We start from the raw sequence: 12,531 nt of genomic DNA, 5'->3' as shown, positions 1-12,531 counted from the left end.
CTAGCGGAGGCTTACCCAGTTTACAAAGAAAAATGAGAACGGAAGCCCACCTTAAACTTTCATCTTAAATTTATTCTGAGTCAAAATTCAAGAATGACAGTACCATCTTCACCCAATTCTTAGCACTGGAGGCTTGATTCTTATACCTTCTGGAGTCACTTATACTTCTAATGAGCAAGTGTAAAACACCATCATATCAGAATGACAGCCTTTGACACTCACTCAGCATGGATACAGATGACCACACACAAGGTGCAATGCAGTAGGAAGTAAAACAAAAAAAACCCTGAAATAATAACCAAACCTCCTGAACCCTTGAGAAGGCTTCACTGTGTAGATCCAGCAAAGGTTTTGCAGAGGTTTTGCAGTTCAGGTACGTCTATCTCTATTTACCATCCCAAATTTAGATTTTCAGAAGCAGAAACAAGTCCGTACAAGCAAACATTGCAAGAAACATTTTTCTGTTTTTTTTCTTCTACTTCATATAATTTAGAAGCTTCGTAACTCCAGAAAGGACTCTCTTCCCCAGCTATAACTACAGGTTAAATTCTCTGTCTATAATCCAGCTCAAACAACTGCATCACAGCTGGAGAGTATGCCTGTCATTATATTTACTTACACCACACAAAAATAAACTGTAGATAACCAAATTTGTAAAGGAATTGGCAGAACTAATCAATTGTTATTACAAAGCTTGTTTGAAGATTAGATATTTCACTTTGAAATAATAATAAAATGCAGCTAAGTGGGTTAGAAAAAGGAAATACCATCTCCCTAAGTTACAGCTGATTATACTGCAAGTCTGCCACTCCATGTTTACTCTAAGGCAGATGTACTGATATAATAAAAAAAGCTGGAGTTATTTTAGTCATGCCTACTTTGCGGAGGGAAAAAGTTTGACCTTTTACCTTGCTCGCTGCTGTTGTCTCCGCTCTGGGAAGCATGGCCCCCACTGGAGGGCCCCGGTGTGCCTGCCGAGTGCGTTGAAGTTGCATCATCGTGGTCTCTCCAAGATGAAGGATTCTGGTGTCAGAGTGCCAAGGAATTTTTTCCACAGTTCCCATTCCAATAGCAAATGAAGAACAGAAAGAAAACCGGGAGAAGAGGGGAGGAGGGGGGGGAAAAGTATACACATTAGCATTTTTGAAATGTGCCAAACATCGATACTGTTTGCACAGTGTAATAATTCATCAGCAAAGACAAGCAGAGGAGGTACAAAGATTTACTTGGTAAAATAAAGGACAGATTTTTTTTCCCCTTTTTAAACTTTCCAGAGAGTTGGCTGGATTTAATTGTTTGAATAGTACTGCAGAATAATACTTCAGGGGAGGAAAAAAAATAATTTAAGTTTCTCAGTGAGCTATACAGGGGGGGCGTAAGGACAGCATCAACCTGCACAGTTTATGTCACTAGGTGTTTGCATTAGGATCGTAATAGCTGATATGCAAACTATCTCCCGACATGTGTTTTTTTTCCCAGACTGACTAGAGGTGGCAGGGGAGAGGAAGAGGAGGGAAACTGTTTTGAGAAGTAGAAGAGAACACACATGGGAGAGGAGCATGTCCTCACACCCTACCCTTTCTCTCACCCATTTGAATGCTGGAAAAACTTGAAGCAAATGCAAAGTTGCAAGGGGAAAAGCAAGCTTTCTTTGAAAGACACTACATACCAGGAAAGATGGTTCCTCGCCCCCCACCACCACCTTGATATGACACATTTCAGAAGATTTTCTCGAGGTATTGCTCTAACAGTGCGCTTACAGGTTTTGTCAAGAATAACTACCAGGTGATTATCTAAAATAACATGTATAGTGTTTTTTTCTATGTAATTCTTTCTACATTACTATGCATAAAACATGACAAAAGGGAACACGGAAGACAGACATATGAAGTTTGCAAAACTTGGCTAAATAAGACTTCAACTACTGTACTTTAGTCACACAATTCATGCACACTTTCTAATTTATTGAGTATCGGTTTTCCCGAAGCAAGAGGCTGCTATTTAAAACGATAAGTGAGGAAAACTTAATGCTACAGTTCAGTGCTACTTTGCTGAGTGTATTCTCCTCCTATCCTCCTCCCCTTTCCTGATCATTCCCAATACCCTGCTGTTGCTTAAAGGAAAACAGGAATTCTACTGTACAGGAAGAGCTTTATCAGCACCACATGAAGGCAGGCAAGAGATGGAATTTCCTCTGGCAGAAAAGGAGAGCAAGAACACATGAAACAGATCAGACCAGGGGCTGGACCTGCATTACTTGTCACCTGTATGTGACAACTTAAATCAAGCGCGTTATAATAATTCAACAACAAAACAAACAAAAAATGCCCTCTAAAAAAAAGAAAGTTATTCCTTCTTAGGTTTGACTGTGTTTTAAATCTGCATTGCAAAATAACACTGGACTATTAAAGCACGAGGAGATCCTGAAAGCAGCAAGTGACAAGTTTGGATAAATTATTTGAGTAGGACTGATTCTGACCTCATCTACCCCAATGTGTAGTAGGAATAAGTTCAACAAAATCAACTGATTTACCCATTGTAAAATTCAGTGTAAGTGTGATTGGAATCAGGTCCCAAAATATATATTGAAACATCTCAAAGTAATCTCCTAGCACTGATTAGTACCACATGCTCTATAGCAATACAAAATAGAACTGCCAAATAACGGCTTGCTACAATACCCAGCAACATAAATCTAATGGGCCCAACCCAGATCACAGCAGAGACAAAGGGAAGACCCCATGACTCCAACAGGCTCCCAGTAAAGCCCTAGGTGACCAAAGGGTAAGAAGAATCCAAATCCCCTTCACCTTACACAGACACACACATGTGTACTTATATACACAGTTCCATGTCAGGAAGATGGGAGTAAAATCAGAAGATGGGCCAGGAGCTGAAATTCGCCTAACCTGTCAGCGCAACAGACAGCGTGACAGCACTTATAGCATAAACCCACCACCCCTTCCAAAACCTAGAAAACTGATCTACTTTTCCTCACACAGAACTGCGACAGGAAAAAAACCTCAACAAACAGTAGTATTTTATATTCACTGAGGTTGTTGTATTAATTAAGTCTTAGAAATCACTATTAATACTGTAAACCCCCAAAATTTCATCAAAAAAAATATTTTACCATCATCTCACAGAGTCAGGTGGAAAGAAGCACACAAAGAAAGATATGAAGCCTTGAAAGTTCAAGCAGCCCAGATGTTATTTAAAAAAAAAAAAACACAGAAAAGTTGAAAATAAGGTTAGCAAAAAGTTCAGATGGAAATAAAATGCAAAAACGGAGCAAGATTCTTTACAGCCTGGATTAAAACATAGTTGTGCCTATGAGCTGCTCTTTTTATCTCTGAGTTAGGAAGCCACTCAAATAGCTTCAAGCTGAAGGCAAACAGCAGACAGGAGCTCTTCAGCCCTCTGCAGCCTCTTAGCGTCAGCTGTTTGCCGGATGGTAATCAGATAAAGAGCTAGAAGAAATACATGAAAAAGGAAAGAAACAATAGCATAGCATGAGTTTAGCCCTCCAACAACATCAGGCTGGAACCTTCTTTTAGAAGATGTAATAATTGCAACATGTTCACCTAGGCTAAACTTTTCAGGGAACACAGTGAGTTATGTTAATTTTATGCACTGCAGGCTCTCAAGCTGGCTGCTGTTGGATCTTCTTATCACACATAGGAAAATTACAATAATTAACTGGTAACACCTCAGCTATGTTTTAAGGCAAATGTCATCCAAAACCTATCATACAGTATTTCAAAAGCTAGACCGGCCTGTTTCAAAACCATAATGATTTGGAAAGGATCACTGAATAAGACATCCCACAGCTGAAAACATTTTCTGTCTCTATCAGGCTGAGTTGGTCTTGACCCCGGTTTGTAGATCCCGTTTTAAAAAAATAGACTGTATTGATTGGGAATTCAATGTATTTCTTGTGACACAGTTTTCTTGAGGAAGCAATTCGACAGAATTTTGTTGAAGGACAGAAATAGTAAGATGGGATATTTACAAGATGCGACAGTAGAATGTTGGAAGAATTTGAAAGGGAGGGAAACAGCTAGGCTTTAATATTATAAAAAATGACAAATAACTCTTAAGGGTGGAGTTTACAGCCTCATAAAAAGGCAGCATTCTTTTGCTTTGGACTAAGATCATTGTACGTGTCAGTGAACTTCTCTTTTTCTCCCCTAGTCTGTTTCCAACTTTGCATCCCTCAAGAAAAACTTCTTGGCCAAATGCCTAATCATAAGTAGTTACTTTATGTATGTCTTCACAAAAAAAACAGGACCAAATGACACACCTTAAGTGTACTTCACTGGAAACACTTTATCGGTGTAGTTTAGATACCTGAAGAGACCAGATACCTGGTCTAAAGCCTGCTAACATTAATTGTAATTTTTCTATTAATTTCAGTGATATTTTTGTTAGGCTGTCACTCTGTAAAAAAACAAAAAGAAACAAAACAAGCAGAAAACCAGATAGCTTTAGATAAAATACACAAACTGTTAGCATGGCTTCTCATATCTCCTTGCAAGTTTAGCAATACACTTTGCAGAAACACGTTGAAGAGTGTGGATGATGTCTGCCAAAAATGCAATTGCCTGGTGTGTGTACATGTGCATACTATAAAATTTTCACACACATATGACCTAAACTAATGCCAGATATCATAGAAGGTAAACAGCACACATGTATCCCCAGTAGTTTTAATAATTGGGAGTCAAATATGGTGCTGCTCTTGCTCTTACCTAATTGTGTTAAAGAGCAGTGTTACCAGGAGAAAAGCAGTGAATACTGAGTAGAGCACAATAGAAGGAGATGGAAAATAGATACAAGAAGCTAGGTCTCCAGGGGCAGTATTTTCTATTTGCTGGGCTACAGACTCGCAGCTGATAATGCAAGTTGTAATTAATATAAAAGCAGGAGACAATATGGGGAAAGCTTGTACTAGCAGGGCCACAGGAGATCACTCTGCTGCTATCCACTGTTTCTCATTTACACACACAGCCTTCCCTAGAAAACACAATTTTGCCAGTGTTTTTTCCCTTGAAAGTTAAAAAAAAATTGATTTAGCACCACCATTGAATTTTGCTAAATCTAGCAAAGAGCAACAGAAAGGACAAGAGTCTCCTGGTATACAAAGCAAATCTGATGCGTGACTCTTTTCTTGATGCTGCAAATCTGGTGGAAACTGTAAGAGTCTTTAACTGTTTTAACAAGGATTTCTTGAACAGAGATGTTGTAACAGATAAATTTGATATAGGATAACCTTCTGTTAAATTGCAGTTCTTACTTTGTATGCCTAGAATTTTCACTGGGCAGTCTGGCTAATTTTTTGTGAGTGTATATAGTCCCGCTAGGGCTGATTCTGATCTCACACTGCTTTTTATGGTGATATTAAAGACTCAATTAACCATAAGGAATTTGCTTCTTATTTATAACTGGGAAGTAAAATCAATCAGGCCAGCTGATACCCATGTGAGCAAGCTGAGCAGGATTTGGCTCACAGACATTAACTGAAGTTTTAAGTATAGAACTGTGACAGGATCAGGCCCTTACCTCTACCACATGGAAATGGACAAAATCATTGATCTTGCAGGATCAAATAAAACACAACTTACTTCCATAAAAGAAACTACAATGGCTATAGAGCTCATTCTCTGTGAAGATGATTGGACTCAAAGGTCTGGAGGTTGCTCTGGTAAATTAATTTTGCAAACACAAAACTAAACTGAACTACTGATACAGATGGCATTTCCCACCCCCCACCCCCTCCCAAACATAAGCCAAACCCTGCTCACCTTGTTCTTACAAGTAACACCTGTGAAAACAGTGGAACGACTGATGTGATTGATACACAGAAATCTGTGTCTAGGTACCACCATATATAAAAAGATGCCAGACATAGAAACCTATGCACATACATGCACATGTGTTTCTGTGTGTGCATCTGTGTCTGTCTAAGTTTTGTACGTATAAGGTTCAGGATGGTATCTTAGAGACTGTTGTGGAGTGCAGTAATAATAAACTTACTGTGTAAAGAAACATTCAATGAGTAAATGAGCCATGAAAAACTCCAATTTGACATATGTGTGTTTTCTAAAAAAGACCTCTCCTGATATTGCTAAGGTTTATTTTCTTACAGATGCATATTTAGTACGATAACTTTTTTGTATCAGAATTACACAATTTAAACAAAACACAGGCATTGTGGCATTCCAGATATTTGAGTGAGTATGTATATATGTATGTACAACTTTAATTCTTGTCCCTTGATTTTGGATTTGAGGAAAGAATCAGTTGGGATTTTTGATGCTTCTAGAACGTGGCAACGTTCTGAAAAGCTGCGTGCTTTGTATTTTCCAATTAAGATTGAAATCAGACATGTTATCCACCTGTCAGCAAGGAACTAAAACCTGAAAAATCAAGGGGTTGTTGTTTTTTTTAATTGTCCTTCTATGTCATTCTGTGTGGCTACACTTCAGCTAGACTGATAGACAACTCAAACTAAAGAGGGAACACCGGTGTCAAATAGGTAGCAAAATACATTATTGGTTCAGTTTGAGAGAGCCCAGTTTAAAATTCAAACACTCAGATTTGAGCTGTAGATTACCTTAGACAGCAGAGTACCTTACCCACCAAAAAGAGAAAATACACAATGTGCTCTACAGTCTCGAAAAGTTCCTGATGCTCCTTGCCCCTTCAGAAAACACAGGGCCTAAGTCGTCAGCCACATACCAAGAAATTTGGTAATTAAAGAGAAAAAGTTGCCTTATTATTGTTGCAGTTAGCTACTTATTTCCCCTTCTGACACACTACAAACAGGCAGGGCACCTCTGGGGTCTGATCCTGCATTTCTGGCATACTCAAAACTCCCACTGAAGTCTGTCAAAGTGTGGTGTACCTGGAGACCGCAGCATCAGGCCCCAATTACTTCCTCATTACTTGGTGAAATCTTACCTAAAGATTTAATTATATAACTGGAACAGATCTGTATTACCCTATTTTTATTTCTTTCTCATCTGCAAGATGACAAGAATTTTCACAGACCATTCTTCAAGCAGAAATATTAAAGAAATGTAAAATGTCTGGATGTCCAAAAGTACAGAATGAAAGTATCCTCTCACTGGAGAGCTGAAAGGTTTAATACTCAGACTAATATTTCTCTTCTACAGCTGAGGCATCGGATTTCTAATCTGTCAACAGTTCTTTTATAAAAAAGAGATGTATGTATCTTTCCATCCATTTTTAATTGTATTTTATAAATGATGATCTGTATATTATTACCTCTGAGCTGCAAATTGACTAGAACATATAAACAAGTATCAAAAAGACTGAGGCCTTGATCCTGCTCCCGTGACAGCCAGTGGAAGGACAGCCATAAATTTCTATGGGAGAATTACTAGGCTTCAAAGTAGGTTTGTGCTAAAGGAAAAATTGTGTGGCACCAGGTGAAGCCAGGTACGTAAGAAATGTAATTAAAGTGCAAAAATTTTATCATATGCTTGAAAAAGTTTAAAAATCTCCAAATTTTACAAGCAGTAGGTTTTCCAGATTTGAATAGCTTGAAGGGGGGAGGGAGAAGGATTTGTTGGCAATCTCCATAGATATTTTCGACTGAACACAGAATGCAGGATAGGGCCCACAATGTTCCACAATGTTTATATTGAACAATAATAAATTGTCTGTGCTGGGAAACTCAATTTGAACTGCAGCTGGAAAGGTTTCTTTCCTCCTTTCTTCGCCCCCCACCCCCAACTGATCTGGTTCAGCCAGGGCATAGCCGTAATTACCTTCTTTCCATCTACAGCTAATACCTTAGAGCAATAAAAAAATATGAGGGTGTTAAAAATTCAAACACTAATTATGGGCTGTTATATTTACTAAACACAGTAGAGTAATAACAAAAGTTTCAGCTTCTTGTGGCCAGCGCTGCACTATTTGATGTACCAAGTCCCTGGACCCTTTACACTTACTGTATTACATAACAGTTAATAGCACACTAAAATAAAATTCGATAAACACATTTATTACCAAACGCATAGAGCACAACCACTTACAGCTGTCTCCTTTTTCCAGCACAGGTATATCTCTGAAGAGTTCATTCCTTTGTTGATTTTGGTTTTGGTTTCCAGTTAAGGTATATAAATAGGAGAGCAGTAGATTTTGGAAAGGGAAGGATGCACTATCTGAGCACCCCATTTAAAGTCTTATGGTAAATTAGCCAAACCTACAATCCCTTCTGTTACTTTCCCTTATGCCTGTTTTTGGGTCTAGCAAAGGAATCAAGCTGCGAGCTGCCTTAGTTCCTAGTTCAGCACTGCCACTGTCACCGCTAACCACCCCTCGCACTCACATTAAACACACACAGTGTAGTTTTATACCACCTAATAAGAATAGAGGTGTATGGATTTTTGGGGTGTCAAACAGCTGTCACAAACTGTCACCTCCACAAGAGAAACCTTGGCACACAACAAATTATCCTGCACTTCTTTTTGGCTATCATTATTCATAGCCAATCAGTTGAAATGCTCCTAGTATTTCATGTGCAAATAAAACCATGAGGGGAAGACCCGTGGATCAGAATAGTGGGCCAATACATAAAACAGAGGAAACAACATGCTGTCTCTGTCCTTCTGAAGTGGCTCATCATCACCCCTGCACCAACTTTCACCAAATGAGATCTAGCCTGAGGCTATATATTAAATATGCATATCAAAGCAAATGAAAAAATAAACCTGGAGAGTCAAATTGGACAAATTTGCATGCTTGAACTGCTACGTTTTCAGGTAGATGCTACCAAATGATAGCTCATTTTTTTATAGTCTCGCATGTTTATATTAGCCATTTTTTAAAGCTTTTTCTTCTTTATGAATAGAAGAGGATTTCTTCCTGCTGGAACCTTGTACAGTGCAAATATAAACGTGTACACACAGAGTAATTCGACTAAGCTACAAAAAAGTGTTAAAGTTTTGTTGGGAAAACAAGCTAATATATAAAAAAAAATCCAATAAGGAGACACATTTCCCAAAACGCATGAATAAAATGTAACTATGTGATACAACTCTTCATTTCCCAGTTGGTGTTCTGGTTGCACAAATTATTGCTTCCTTTCAAAACAAATAGCAGGGGGCTAAAGTAAAAATGTTATAGCTCAAATCTCCAGGAAATAAAAGGCTTTAAATTATAATACCCAATGAAGTGGTAAACCCTAATGGGTGCAAGATAAATGGGTTGTCATATTTATTTGAGTTCATTTTTTGGGCCACAAAAGCAAGAGGAGATTCTTCTTATGGAAGATAATAGTTATCAAATTATCAAAATGCTAACCCCCTCTACCCCTGTCCTATCATTGTGTGTGAATTTAAATATTATAATGGAGCACTGCAAATTGGCTTGAGCATTCGCCATCTGCCAGAACCCTAAACAGGCTAGTTTATCTAATCTCTTCAATATAAACATAAGCATGCTCCATTTCTACACTTCCACTTGAAACACACTCTTGTAAAGAAACTGTGCTGAAGAAACATGTACTTTTTTTTTTTTTCTGTTGCTCTGAATTATGCACAATGACCCTCTATCTTTCAGGTTGACACTCATTTCAGTTTCTTTTCTAGTACTCTCCCAGAATAGTTATGCACGTGAATTTAGGGTTGTAAAATGCCATAAACCAAATATTTTTGAAATAATATCATGCCTCATGTAGTTTATTATCTACGTGCGAGATAGCTGATAAGCAGAGAAACTTTCAGGAACCTCTGCATGCATATTTTTTTTTCCTCTCAAAATAATAGATTTAAAATGTAACACATCGCAAAAACCTTGTCCTGCAATGTTTACCGAATACAAATGAGAAAATGAAAGCTAAGGCTTGGGTCCAAAAATATTTCCCGGGCTCTGTAACTAAGCAGTGCCAGAATGGGGGCATTTAGAAGAATTTATTATTATTTTATCTCCCAATTCAGCTTCAGTCCAGGTCTAATGTAATTATCAAATACACACACAAACAACATGTTTTCAAAGGAAACAAAAGCTCCTAGAAAGCTCATTCTCCCTGGGCTTAGAGCTACTCTTCTTAACACACTGGGAAATAAAGGCAGGCGCCTGTGCAGAAAGCATGGTTAACTTCACACCGGGTGTTAAATTAATATTTCAACCGCTAAAATATTAGACTGTATCATTTAGATTATGAGTTCAATTGAATCTAAAACTGTGTAAACCCCTTTTCCCCCCAGGGATGCGTTCCTATAAATAAACTAGAGTTCACACCCACTCTTTTTAACCAGAGCTATTCCTTCCCTTTTCTGTGGTACCAGCTGCAATCTTTCCCTTCACATCCCGAAGTCTCTCCGCATCTACATCTTTTGAAGGATCACAAGAGCCGCTCCAAAACCCGGAAAAACAAAGGCACTCTCCTTACCACGCACACCAACGTTCAGTCCTACACACATAACACTAATTTACCAACTCCTCAAGTGTTAAAATCAACCGCTAACCTACGGTTACTCAATCATCATTCTCTCCAGCTTTCTGTAATACATTGTTAATAATTGCTTCATCAAGGTTACTGTCTTTTATTATGAAGATGCTTCAGGCGTTTGGCAATAAGTCCATATTCTGACAATAAGTTGCTATAAAGCACAAGCATTGGAAACTCTAATGTGCTAACCCCTTTTTTTTAATGCAATGTAGTATTGCCAATAATTCTCATCACTTGTCATCTCCACGAGAGGGGAGGGGGGAGCAAATCAGCAAACTTTCTCCCTAACTTTCTTGTCTCTGTTTCCTTACACTGCTGCACTGATTACAGAGTTAGCAAAGGGGAAGAGAAAGCACCGATCCCCACACCAAAAACGACAGTGTGCTACCCCTCCAAGCCGCCCAGACCAGGAAACTTTACAAACCATTGCAAACTCGCTGCTTTACAGATGGAATCAGAAGGAATCTTTTGCATTTTTACAACTTTACAAAGCGAGAGGGAAGAAAGGAGGATCCTAGCTTGCAAGAGGTTAAAGTAGTAATAATACTACTAGTAGACAACAGCAGCAAAACAATGAAATCTGGGACAGGTCCTCTAAGCAGGTTAAAGTCTTAAGAAGTGCCATAAAGAAAGCAGAAGAACTTACATGATCGGCTAGATTTGTGGAAGATCCTGAGAGTTCTTCATGGTCTGATTTGGAGCTGCCATCCCTTTCATCAATAACAAGGTCTATTGGCATTTTTCCTTTCAAACAACTAATGTACCGATGGCAGAAGTTATCGCACAATTCATGAACCTGAAAACAGTAACAATGATAGTATCAATAATGGCAAAATATCGGATTGCAACTTTTTTTTTTGGTAGCAAGAACAACCCTCTGATCTTCTCCACAAGTAACTCTAATTAAGGGGCACAATAGTTGAAGGCAAGGAAACAATAGAGAAATTGTTGCAGCACATATTATTCTCTAGAGACTTGCCGCAGCAACAAGTTAGAGAGATAGATAGTGGGCTCAGTCTGGTGTGCAGAGGAAAATCCGATTTGATGATAACATCAGAACGCTGGGAGCTGGACCCAAGCGGTATCGCTGGAGCATACACAGCCCAGACAGGTACAACTAGTCACTCGGGACCGGATCAGTTTAAACCAGGGCTAAAAAAAGGTCTAAGTGGCCGGGAGTGGTAAAACGAAGCTACTCGCTGAGGCTGTGGGAAGAGCCGCTCTCGTCCCAGGGCACAGCCCCCTCCCCACGCCACGCAGGGGCCCCCTGCCTCTCTCAGACATCTAGTGCTTGCTTGGGGTTAATGTGCCTGCCAGAGCTGAGGACAGGCAGGAGTGCTTTCATTTCTCTTTTTGTTCAACATGTTATTTCCGAGCCAGGGAAAGAGCTTCTACTGAGGGAAGGGGTAAGAAGGATGAAAGGGGTTTAATAATATTAAATATTGAAATTACGCAGGGGAAAAAAAAAAAAAAAAAAAAAAAAAGCCGGGCTGGGCTGGGCATGGCTGTCGAGTGTCATATGTTCTGATGGCACAGGTTACGGTATCACACTGTGTTTCCCCTGTCTCCTCTGGCCATGTTTACAAATCAGCCCAAACAGTCAAGGGGGGGGGGGGGGGGGGGCAGAGGGGCCCAGGGAGGGAACGGCTTGCCCCCCGCCCACCTCTGAGCCTCTTACCTTTTCTAATTCCAAAAGGTGAAACCTTAGTACTTGTATTGCTTGAATCATCTGCAAGAAAGTTTTGAGCAAGGGGTTAGGTGGGAGACAGGCGCAGGGGAGCTGCGCAGAGCTGCGAGCCCGAGCGGGCCAGGGGGAGAAAGGGACTGTCAAGGCGCGTAGCCATTACCCAGGATTTTAGCTCATTGGTCACGCTTGAACAATTTTGATCAACTTTAACCTAAGCGCTCGATTTTTATCATATTTATTACAGGAGCGGTGATTAGTGCTTTATTACCGCGATCTTGGAGAAACCCTCTTCCCCCTCTCCTGGCTCCCTCTCAGCACCCCGGCCCTCACCCCTGAGGGTCCGCAGAGGAGTCAAACACAC

General features: G+C 39.6%; 1 protein-coding gene across 6 annotated transcripts in view; it reads right to left on the bottom strand.

Moving 5' to 3' along the window:
* MEIS2 (Meis homeobox 2) overlaps nt 1–12,531 on the bottom strand; it is a 175,004-nt gene that overhangs the window by 157,420 nt on the left and 5,053 nt on the right. For all 6 annotated transcript variants that reach the window (XM_037395025.1, XM_037395027.1, XM_037395023.1 and 3 more), the window contains 3 exons: nt 12,162–12,212; nt 11,130–11,279; nt 909–1,023 (listed from right to left, as the gene is read on the bottom strand). In XM_037395025.1, the coding sequence (XP_037250922.1) occupies nt 909–1,023; nt 11,130–11,279; nt 12,162–12,212 (316 nt within the window). The remainder of the gene's footprint in view (nt 1–908; nt 1,024–11,129; nt 11,280–12,161; nt 12,213–12,531) is intronic.

The sequence above is a fragment of the Falco rusticolus genome, chromosome 7 (genome assembly GCF_015220075.1).
Source record: "Falco rusticolus isolate bFalRus1 chromosome 7, bFalRus1.pri, whole genome shotgun sequence".
Taxonomy (NCBI): Eukaryota; Metazoa; Chordata; class Aves; order Falconiformes; family Falconidae; genus Falco; species Falco rusticolus.
This window is presented reverse-complemented; position numbering and strand designations above follow the sequence as displayed.